Here is a 12457-nt window from a genome sequence, read left to right on the forward strand (position 1 = left end):
TACATGTATCTGACAAAGTGGGTATTCACACATGAAAGCTCATGCTCCAAAACGTCTGTTAGTCTATAAGGTGCCACAGGATTCTTTGCTGCTTTTACAGATCCAGACTAACACGGCTCCCCCTCTGATACTTAATACCATAAAATTACTCAAGCTGAATTCTAATAAAATAGATTTACTACTGTGATTTCATCCAGCAGTATTGATTTAAACACCGAGACAAATATTTTTATCCTACTACACAGCTTCTATGCATCAGTCACACTTTCAGCTTTCTCCAGTTAATTATATATGTCAAAATCAATATTTCCATGTTAACACAATAAGAGTACAGTAAAAGTATACCTGATTATATAAAATTTGCTAAGTTTTGTAAGCTTCTTCAGTGTTCCATTGTATTGTATTTATTCTAGAGCAGTACAATATTCAGCATTTCAATAACAATGAATAAGCCTAATGCATTATGTAAGAATAAGCCAATTAAATTCTTGAGCCTGAAACCACGTCTCTCCCTCCTCCCCCTCCAGTCTGAAACTTGTCACAAACAGAATATTAGTTTTCTATGCTTCTCAGAACTTGCACTATTCCTATCATTAGCATTTGTATTCTTATATATACACAAGAACTTAAATCAGTTTAACCCCTTAATGTCAATGGGATTTACTGCTTATAGATGGGAAAACTTGAATTCAAACACTAATTACCATGTTTCAGATGAGTTTAAAACAGCTCATTATAAATTCTTCATTTGTGGCTAAAAGCAGGAGTTTGGATAACAACAACAATTAATAATAAATAAATGCTGACCTGAAAATCTTTTTACAAAAACTTAAAATCAAATCATTTATCATGTTATGAACCTGAGTCATAAATCTAATATTAACATTTGCATGCTAAATAGGACACAAAGCCATAATTTCATCAACTTTAACACTGTCAACAGGTGGTGAATAAAGGGAAAATTATACGTGTGACTCTCTGCTTCCAGAGGCATAGGAGGTCCCAGAGGAAGTGGAACTAGTATGGTGTTCCTGCATACGGAGGGTAGGATTTGGGAAGCTATATAGGAGCTATGCATCCCTTGCACACCTTTGGGCTGTTTCCTCTGTGTGATGTCACCAAAGAAGTTGAAGCAGGGTCGATGGAACGGCATAGCAAAGGCTCCGTCAGCCAGAACCTCCAAAAGAACACCGGGGGGAGGGAGGGAGGAAATGGTAGCCCCATGATCAATAGCTGTTTGGTGCTGGAGGAAAATTTTCTTCCACTGTGTCCCTGTGGAGAACATCAATGCACAAAACAGCTGCTAAAATCATAAGACCTATTGTGTGCCTGAATAATAAACAAAAAAATGAATGGAGGCTTTTTGGCCATCTTTAAAAGTGCACGTACATCTTAGGTGCCTATAGCTGGATGTTATTCATTTTTATGTCTTCAGTACAATGTTGAAGAAGGTACAATTGCAGGACCAGCTATAGCTATACTACCAAAATGAATGTAATGGGATGGCATAGGTAGAAATGAGGGCAGAACATGCCCTGAAGAATTTTCTTTGCTGTAGAAGATGCATAAGAAGGCAAGAAGCTAGCAAGGTCACACCCTTACGAATTAATAGTAAGAATTTTTACTATAAGATGATGGCTGATCAGTCAGAAATGACAAGGGGTAGAAAGACCTCAGCCTATTAGTCAATTCCAGGATGACAGTGAGGCATCAATGTAAGGTGAGATATTTCCAGTAAAGACAGGGAAGATTAATGCCATCATATAAGGCATTCTTAAGATCTGTTAGATTGTGTACAATTACAGTCATTCATGTTCAAGAAAGATTAATTCCAACTGGAACAGGTGCAGAGATGGGCTAACAGAAGAATTAGGGAATGGATGGCCTGTCTTATCAGACAAGAGTAAAAGAGCTTGGCTTGTTTAGTCTACCAAAACAAAGGTTAAAAGGGTATCTGACTGCTCTCCTCCCTCCCCCCTCCCCCCCCACGGAAGTAAATACCAAGGAGAGAGAAGAGCTATTTAAGCTAAAGGACAATGTCGGCACAAAAACATATGGGCATAAACTGGCAATGAATAAATTTAGGCTGGAAATTAGAAGAATGTTTCTAACCATCAGCGGAGTGAGGTTCTGGACCAACCTTCCAATTGCAGTAATGGAGGCAAACAACCTAACTTATTTTGATGGAGCTTGATAAATTTATGAATGAGATTATATGACATGGGTTGCCTGTGGCAATATAGGACTGGACTTGACCATCCAGAAGGTCCCTTCCAGTCCTATGTACCAGTGATTTCAGGTCCCAGGTTTGAGTTTTTTAGGCCTGGTGGTTAGAAAAGCCTTATTTTTACATGTAAATAGGAAGCTTAAATGTGGAAATAACTGAAACACAACAAACAAGGACAGGTTTCAGAGTGGTAGCCGTGTTAGTCTGCATCAGCAAAAACAATGAGGAGTCCTTGTGGAGCCTTAGAGACTAATATATTTATTTGGGCATAAGCTCTCGTGGGCTAGAACCCACTTCATCAGATGCATGGAGTGGAAAATACAGGAACAGGGAATCAAACAGGGAATCTCCACAATTCTATTTGTGTGTGTGAGAACTTTCAAAGTAGAAATGTACTTTGAAGTTTTACTAAGTTAAACACAGCCATAAAACAAAACAAACAAAAAACCAATCCACTGTTACAAGGCATAAAACAATAAATAGAAGCGGCTGTGAAACACGGCATGTCAACACTCTCAACTAGCAGGGAAACTCAACCTACTTCACCGCAGTCTAAAAAGACACCTAAACATTGATATATGCTTCAATTTCGACAGGTCTCTACATGACTGCTAAATCAGGAACCAGTAGTAGAGAGGAAGTTCATGTAAGAACAGATGTTTGACTAGGTGGTGCTGAGGGACACCACTGTCTCATAGAAATCTGGGTGGTTCTTTATCAAACACACAGGGGAGGAGAGGCAGGAAACCAAAAGCACACAGTCAGCAGTTGGCAGGACATTAGGCTGCTTTTGTGAGATTGGGGAGAAGATTAAATTTTCTGGAGGACAAGCTATTCTCTCTGTTCTAAGAGTTAAACTGTACACTCCCAATCCCTTTCAAAAACACAATATTGAATCTTAAGCTTCAGTATCTTTCTTCTAGTTCCCAGCTATAAGAGATGAATTTAACACATGTTGTTAAATTTTCAGATAATGGCAATTTGCAAGTAAACACACTGTATTTATCATTTGTTACATACCCCATTCTCTGTACGTTTCTCCACAGGTATATTTATTCCATTTCTCTGATTTTGGGTCTGACGCCCACCTAGAAATAAAGTATCAATCTTATTAGCAAGGGGAGGTTTTTTGGTTTGTTTTTAATTCAGAAGGTTTTCACTGTAAAACTACAACTATATCTGCACAAATTACAATCACTCTAACAAATCAGCTTTTTGTAAGTTTAATTTCTTTCCTTACAAGCTACAATAACTACATTATATTTGTCATTTGGTAACAAAAAAATTCAAAAGCAATTAAAAAATTGATATTTTAAGGGTTTTTCTTCTTTTGGGAGGCAAAGGAGCAGGTGTTTTTGTTTTTAATACAATGGGTAACCAAGCTTACTTGAAGCTCAGCCAAAGAGCACTGAGCTTTTTCCACACCAATACTGAAGTGATCTGTAAAATTAAGAGTTACTTAAAATATTCTTTCTAATCCTCTACAAACCATCCCATATGTATATTCATTACAGTATCAAGTTTTGTTTTGTTTTTTTACAATAAGATTCCAATGCCTTTAAAAGAGGCTACACATTTCTCAACAGAAGTTCAGCACTTCAGGAACTATTTGACAAGACAGGTTTATCAAAAGAATAGATTGACTGCTTTAGTTGTTGCCAATATTCATTTTAAACACAGAACTATTCCTCTTGGTTGTGAGGACATGAAGTTTCCTTTTACCTGTAATGTCAATTCTGCCAATTCCTACTATATGAATCCAAACCTTTGGCATTAGGTTACTCTTTGTAGGTGGCAGAGTCAACAGAAGTAGAAAATGTTGACTTCATGGCCTGACTTTACTAAGATCTGTATTTTTCTGCCTCAAACAAGTTTTGTTGCTACAAACATCAAAGGAATAGTGTTACAGTACTTAAGTCAGTGAACTGAGCATCATGTTGTCACAGTTTGACTGCTAAAGAAAGCCTCATATTTCTGTGCCCACATGAAACAGTCGTTTTGCCTGAGTACATTGCAAATGTATATATTAGAGGCCGTTTCCCAGATGCCTTGCAAAGTTCCTTAATATAAAGCCTGATTAATCTTACCATGGTTGATTTAGAATCCCTGCATGCCTGATTTAGAAAGGACAAGCATGTTTTCCATGTATGTAAAACTCCAGGCCATGTTTAACACATATTTAATACATATACATTTATATTGCACTTTAAATCAAGGAGGATGGTTAAGCACTTTACAGTGTATAGAAATCAGTATGTATTGACATCCCTTCATGCACTACTTCATCTACTGTCAAAAATCAATGAGCCTTTCTGCACCACTATATTCTACAGCTTTCAAGAGAGGTAGTAGGGAATCCCTTATCCCACTGAAACTATAGAAATAATTTTGGTGGACTGGATGACTATGTCTGTTGGAACTTGGCTACGGCATCAATAGAATAGAAACATGGATTTAATTGCTACAACCACAAATGGTCAGTACTTCAATTTTAAGTCTGATCACGACTGAAATATACGTAGAGCAATATCCCTAAGTACATATGGTAAAAGTTAATGTAGGGACTAAACCTGGGCCACTTTTAGTAATCTAAACCAACGTCTATGCTTCAGGTTCCTCCCCACTGTTGTAAAACTAATGAGCCATAAAATACTACTTTTAGAAAACTTTACATATGGAACAACCAAAAATGGTTCAAAGGGAGAATTAGTTAAAGCAATCAAGACTAAGCTGAGACGTAAGAACAAGTTACTTGTTAGAGATGGTCAAATTAATTGAATTGAGTCAAAACAGCCTGAGCATACCAATAGGCATCTCAATTGGTGATTCCTTCATAGCCTTCAGACAGATTAATTGACCATGACACAGTAAGTATATATACAAGTACAATCTCAAAGTTTTCTTGTAAATTAACTATGATCTATCTCTGTTTGATCAGAGAAAATAGATTCTATTACCTACACCAATCCCTTAAGGCTCTTCTGATTTAAATACTACACTCCTCGACAGAAAGCTTTCTTTCTTGATAGAAATTGCTTGATAGAAATTTTCTTGATAGAAATTGCTACTCCATTTTTGTTTTAAATATAGCTACAAGAAATAGTAGAGGAGTCTATCAGGGATATTTTGCAAAATAGATTCTAATCTCTCTCTCTCGGATCAAAGTCATTTGCTTGGAGAAGCACAGTGCCCTCTTTCAGGAAAGTAAAACAAGAGACCTTGCCTTTAATATAAAAACTGTGTTAAGCCTTGCATACTCATCAGCATTTCTGGATCAGCAGGGCCCGCTCTACAGTTTTCGCCGCCCCAAACGGCATGCCAAATTGCCGCCCCGGGCGGCGGGGGCAGTCCCTGCACCCTTAGGGCAACAGGCGCGTTTCCGCGGTGGCCGCAATTCGGCGGCAGCTTCTATGTTTAGCGGAAGCAGCCCCGGACAGCTAAACATAGAAGCTGCTGCTGAATTGCCACGGAAACGCGCCTGCCGCCCTAGGGGCTCACGGACTGCCTCCGCAGCCCGGGGCGGCAATTCGGCGCGCTGCTTGGGGGCAAAACAACAGGCATTGCTGCCCCTTGCAGAATGCCGCCCCAAGCACCAGCTTGGAATGCTGGTGCCTGGAGCTGGCCATGCGGATCAGTATCAAAAAGAACAAAAAACTGCTTTATGAAATAAAGCAAATCATATTTTTCTGTTAAGCTGTTCTCATAAGAGGCAAGTGTAATTGTTTCTCACTTCTCCTCTGTCTTTTGATATGTGGTACTTGTGCTCTGTTGTAATGACAGAAAAGGCATTCAGCATTCTAACTACTTCTGGAGTGAAACATTTGAAACTCATTTATGTCATTTCCGGCACCAAAGCATGCAAGTCACAGGGAGGTGGATTAGTGTCCATAACTATTCTAATCAGATTTTCTGCCAAAAGTGCAGTGCTGCCTGTTGCCACTAATAGACACCCATTTCGCTCTTGGAAGCTCCAGCAGCCATTGGTGCCGCAAGCCCTGGCTTGAAGTGGTTTCCATCATATACAGGGTTTACAGTTTGGTTCAATGGCACCCCCACTGTACAAACTGTTCCAGCACCCCTCCAGTGGCTACAGAGTATCTGGCTATCACCAGGAAACTCCTGAAGGGAATAGTTCAGAGAGGGACATTCATGACTCTGGAAAGATATTTAAGGCAGGGATTCTCAAACTTTTTGATCACATGAAGTTTGACACACCTCCCCTCGCACCACAGTTGCATAATATCCTTATGGGAACTAGAGTAATTGTTTACACAGAGAAATATTAGGAAAGTAATGAATTTTTAGGAGTCTTTGAATGTGGTTTAGAAGAAAAAAGGATGCTGAATTTATACACTGAATTCATTTTAAGCAATAACATCGTTTTTAAAGCCAAGTTTAATGCATGCTTGAATAACTGAATGTTGGCAGTTTTCTAGCTTCATTTGTTTTTGAGAGCAAATTTTTTAAATAAAATAAAGTCACTTTCCAGTGGAATTCTGATTTTTGTTATTCTAGTTCTCCGCTTCACTGCCCTCACCTCTAAATGACCTCTCTCTCTCTTGAGTTTTAGATTACTACTGTTAATAGCTGGCATAATACAAAAAAGAATTCTCAGGATATACTTTGGAATAAAATGAATAATTCTGAATTTGTGACAAACTGAAATAATACATTTAGGAAATGAAAATTAATTTTACAAGACATTTCCAATCTAACAAAGTGTTGTAAAAATTTATCACGCTCAGTCATTGAAATTTTAAGTAGAAAACCCAAAGAATTAAAAATGTATATAAATTTTAATCTGTGACTAAAAAACTCCTACACCAGAAGGAAGTGTTCAAAGTCCAGAGGCAATGAGTTTTTGTTTTTTTTTTAAATTAGTCATGTGTGCCAAACATAACACTTAACACATTAACAGAATAAATATATCACAGAAGAAAAATAAATCAATGGATATTCAATAATTCCTATACAAACGCTATTCTTATATACTGCAGGAATGGGAGGGGGAACTTTTTTAATGTAACAGTCAATTTCATACTACGAAAAAAGAGGATATACATTTTTGTTGATTTCTTATATTTAGCATTAGGGGCATGTATACTAAATATACTATTCCATACTCAAGCAGCACATAAGTGAGGGAAAATTAATATTTCCTGGTGAACACTTTCAAAGTCATGGTCAAATAAGCCTTTTGGCAACACATTTTATAAAATTATGCAATGTGCATCAATAAAGTGTATGAATAATTATGTATTATATTATGTTAATACAGTGTTGTGGCAGATATGGCAATTTCCTCCAATATCCTGAACATACTTTACTGAATTAAGTTAAACCTTCATTGTATTAAAAATGCAAATGTTTACATATTATATGGGATTATATGTCTTAGAGGAGACCTGACTAATGTAAACCCTGGTAAGTAATGAGTTTCAAAGGACTATTTGAAACGATGCGAACTTTTAAAACGAAGTGGGATTCCCAAGAAATCTCTAAGGGGAGGGAAATGCACATGTAACACCTCAAAGTTATGCAAAAATCCAGCCTTTTGAAGCTAGGGCCCTGAGGAGAAGAAACTCATTGTTTACAAATTACCTCTTCCCAGTATCAGAGGGGTAGCCATGTTAGTCTGGATCTGTAAAAAGCAACAGAGAGTCCTGTGACACCTTTAAGACTAACAGATATATTGGAGCATAAGCTTTTGTGGGTGAATATCCACTTCGTCAGAGGTCTGTTGTGAGCTAACAGCTGTGATGGACTTGTGATCACTGAAAACCCCCTTGGTGGGGTCTGAAGGATTGTTCACCTGCCAGACCCTTTGTGGTTGTTGGGATGACCTCTGGTAACCTTATCACCATTGCATGTGGATTCTTTTATTGTTTTTAATATGATTTCTCTGTAATGCTTTTACCTTAAGAAAAAATTGCTTAGAAAGAGCTATGTGGTAACTTAACTGAGGGCAACTTGTGCTGTTTATAGCCTCTAAGAAGAAGGCAAAACAGGCCCGCCAAGGCAGTCTGATTTGCTGGGAATTCAGTGTAGGCATGGAACTTGTAGCCTGGAGATTCCCTCATTAGGAGGAAGGGAGACATATGTCTCTGTCCAAGAAAGGTGACGACTGGGGAGCCAGAAGCCTAAGAGTGGGTGCCCTTACTGGACCATGAGGGGGAATACAAGTACAGCTGCCCTGAACTGTGACAAATGCTAACAATTTTAATGAATTCCTGATTAGTTAGCTTTAGTTATTAAGGCAGCGAGTTTGTCAAGCAGGTCATAGAGTCTGTGACTTTGCGTGATCTCTGTGACTTCTGCAGTGGCTGGTGTGTCTGACACAGGGGCAGTCCAGGCAGACCCTGTGCAAGTCACACCGGCTGCTGCAGGGACAGTCTCGGGCTACTGCGCTCCCCCTCTACACACACACATACCAGCAGCAGAGTTTGGGTGTGGGAGGGGGTAGAGGTTTGGGACACAGGATGGGGTGAGGCGGGCTCTGGGAGGTGCTTACCTGAGGGGCTCCCTGGAAGGGGCAATATCCCCCTTGCTCAGCTCCTAGACGGATGAGTGGCCAGGCAGCTCTGCGCGCTGCTGCTGCTGGGATGTGAAGCGCAGAGCCAGGTAGGGAGCCTGCTGGCCCCCTTCTCCCGCTCCCAACACCAGCGGAGGTCTCCACACGCTGCTGCCTGTCCCCCCTCCAGCACCAATTCTTATCTGTGTAAGGTAAGCGTACTTACTCTGTTCATTGCTTTCAGCTGGAGATTCCTCATGACGAAGAAAAAATTTCACTTCTTCTCTGCGGGGTCCCCACTTCTGTAGATGGTCATACATCATGTGATCAAAGGGTATATGGCGTTCTGAAAGTAGAGAATATAATATTTCTGAATCCAGCAACTTCTTACAAAGTAACGTTAAAAAAACTGCTTCTAAATGTGGGTGCATTTTTGACACTTCAAGCAGTCATCTGACAACTTAACATGTAGAAAACTAATTCAAAATAAAAGCAGAAACAGGAAGAAAATAACTGCAACAGCATATTAACATACTATTAAAACAACAATTAATCATATAACAAAAGTGACATAATTTTAGATAGTACAAGCACCTACATAATTTCAAAGTTTATAATCCTACTATGCATGCATTTAAATTTTGCCAGAAATTCTCCATCACCTTCTATGACATTATATGACTAAAACATGACCATGTAGGTCACTGTTGCTACCACTATTATACAATGCAACAAATCTTGCACAAAGTATGTTACGTTAGGTGTCAATGAAAAAGTTATGGTGTGCTAAATGTGATTATCCTATTTGTATTCATGCATCATTTTTGTATAGGAAATTATGAATTTTGGCTGTATAACTATTTCAAATGTGTTTGCCCCTGGATAACACTCACAAAGTATTTGCATCCAGTCTAGCCAGCACATTATGAAGGGAATACTTAGACTGACATCCCATCAACGAACACAGTAGGCCATGAAAGAAGCTTATCCACACCTGATGGACTTTCCTGAGAACATTTTAGCTAGAATATGGATAAGACCCCTGTTATGACTCATCAAAGCATGCAAGGACATGTGACTAGATTATATGGTACTGAACTCCATCTTGTGTGCCTGTACTTTGCCAGAAACTGTGCTGAGGGCTCCGTCTGGAACAACTAGTTTCTCTCAACACAGGAGAGGCTATAAAAAGTCCTGGAAACATCTCCATTTTGCCTCTTCCCTGCTCTGATTTCTGGATTATGGACTTATACTAATGGGAGCTTTCTAACCAAGGGACTAAGGACCTTCCACTCATTTGGAAACAACCAGAGACTTAACAAGCCAGAGTTTATGCCATCACTACTTGAAAACTGATCCAAGAACTTTGCAATTATTGTATGTATTTGATTCCTTTAACCAATTTAAACTCTCACCTCTTTCTTTTCTCTTATAAATAAACCTTTAGATATTACGTATTTAAAGATTGGCAACCACAAGATTATTGGGTAAGAGATGAGTTATATATTGACCTGGGTATGCGGCTGGTCCTTTGGGATCAGAAGAAATCTTTGATAAAATTGGTTTTAAATAACCACTCACCATTAATTCTAGTGTCCAGATGTTGAATCCAGGACTGGAATACTTAAGGAGGCTGTATTTCTGATTTTTTGTAAGCCAGGGTGGTGAGACAGACATTTTGTTGCTGGGTTGGTATATCTTATGGAAGAATAACCACCAGTTTGGGGATGTCTCTGCCCTATTTCTCAGCAGTTTGTCCTGAATTTGGTATTCTCAGTTGTGACCCACTGAGGCATGGTGACATTTAAATTTTGCCAGGAATTCTCCCTCATCTACACCCTTTTCAGATAGTTAAGCCTTTCAACTCTGCTCTCCTTTGCCAATTGGGTTTTCTGTGCCTGTTATGAAAGCATCATACTCAGTCTGAACCATAAGACTTCCAATGAAGTCCACCAGATTAAAGTCATGTATAATACACATGTATAATGATAATTCACCCCTAAAAATTTAGTTATGTGCTATCACTCTAAGAGAGTACATTACACAATAGTCACTAATACAGCAGAAACTGGTACAAGCTAATTACTGCCATCAAATCCAGGAGTAAAATCAAGACTAAATTTTCTGCAGTATTACAATTAAATCTCTCTCTCTCACACACACACACACACATACACCATTTCTTAAAATTTTGAACAAGGCGTTTATTTCAGAAATATCAAACTTACTAGTAGAAGAATAAGCAACATATAATTAATCTTGCAAAAAGTTTAATGTTATTTCCAAATTTCTAAAAATCAATTTTTAAAAATCTTTCAGAATTATACTTATACCAATGTTTAAATAGTACTGCACAAGTTAGAAAACCTATGAAGAGTGCCACTTTTCTACTAATAGGCAGGAATATAAGATAAATTAAGAAAGAAGTATCTCATACTCCATTCAAGTCATCAGAAAAGGCACTGTATTTTAAAAACTAATTTTAAGATACAATTTATTAAACAAAAAAACAAACAAACAAATCAGGTAAATCAAAATAAGAGGTGTCTAACAGTGAGAAGTTTATCAGTATAATCTTATACCAATATAATGCTATAAATTTAAGCTGATAAGCTTCCTTATGTAGGCCAGCCCTACTTTTTTTGGTTTTTAACTTTTATTTTTCTGACAAGAAATGTTTCAGTAATTTTCGATAAGAGAGGTAACTTTACTCTTCCCTGAGCAATGGTGTCCTCCATCCCCTTCCCTACTTCTTCAGCCTAGTACTCAGACCACTCCCAAAGGCCATCTGGAGTCTCATGCAGCAGCCAGAATGTGATGGGTCTTGTGAGAACATTAGCCTGATGAAACAGGGGATTCAGCTTATTTTCATTTTAGTGTTTTGTCTGGACACTTCCTAGCAATCAAGAGAAAAGGAAATTAAACCACATTTACCCAATAAGGTAAATGTAATGTGTACTTTATCAAAAGATAGTCTTCAAAGTCTAATGTCTTTCCTGTTGTCTTCAAAGCAGTAGGAGTCTGAGTGCTTTCTTTTTAAACTTCCCTCCATTGAAAGTAAAAAGGAACTTCAATCTCAGAAAAAAGGTTATCCAAGAAACATTTCTTAAATAATTTAGTATCTCTGGGTATTTACTCATACAATCTGAGGTAAGCACACCCAAAGTTTAGTTTAAAATACTCAAACCTCAATAATTCAGATCAATAAAGCCATTTAGACAAAGTGTACAATACCTGTCTATATTTTAGTTAGTTGTGTTATTAAATGTTTGGGCTGGTTAAAGAAACTGCAGGAAATTTCTGCTCTCTCTCTCACCAAAAGACAAACAAGATATCAGGAAGATAGCCCTCTTTGGCCATAAACCCATGTTTATTGTCCCTAAACATGTCTTATCTAGACCGGACACCTCTCCCAGTATAAATACCAGTTTAGCACAAATGTAATCCTTATCTCAAGAAAACAAACCATGTAAAGCATTAGGAAAAGACCTAATTGTGAAAAGGAATGTGGGGTTGTATTTTCAGAGCAATAAATCTAGGTGTTAATTGGGTTTTTTCACTCTTCCACAAAAAACTTCTAAGTAAAATCCACACAAACAATTTTCAAACTATCCTAGCTGGAATGATTTTTATTACTCTAGAAATACCTGCTTCTGTCCTTAAAAGCCTCTAGGAAAAAAATATGTAGTTGGAAATGTTTCAAACTTTGTTCATTTCTT

At 38.0% G+C, this 12457-nt stretch overlaps 1 protein-coding gene across 6 annotated transcripts in view; it reads right to left on the reverse strand.

Moving 5' to 3' along the window:
- Positions 1–12457, reverse strand: part of PPP1R13B (protein phosphatase 1 regulatory subunit 13B) — a 136185-nt gene that overhangs the window by 62955 nt on the left and 60773 nt on the right. For 4 of the 6 annotated variants that reach the window (XM_032771610.2, XM_032771609.2, XM_032771608.2 and 1 more), the window contains exons 3-4: positions 8965–9084; positions 3248–3315 (exon numbers count right to left, since the gene is read on the reverse strand). In XM_032771610.2, the coding sequence (XP_032627501.1) occupies positions 3248–3315; positions 8965–9084 (188 nt within the window). Of the gene's footprint in view, positions 1–3247; positions 3316–7828; positions 7869–8964; positions 9085–12457 lie in introns of those variants that run through there. The other 2 variants (XM_032771612.2, XM_032771614.2) reach the window with 2 other exon arrangements.

The sequence above is a fragment of the Chelonoidis abingdonii genome, chromosome 4 (assembly GCF_003597395.2).
Source record: "Chelonoidis abingdonii isolate Lonesome George chromosome 4, CheloAbing_2.0, whole genome shotgun sequence".
Taxonomy (NCBI): domain Eukaryota; kingdom Metazoa; phylum Chordata; order Testudines; family Testudinidae; genus Chelonoidis; species Chelonoidis abingdonii.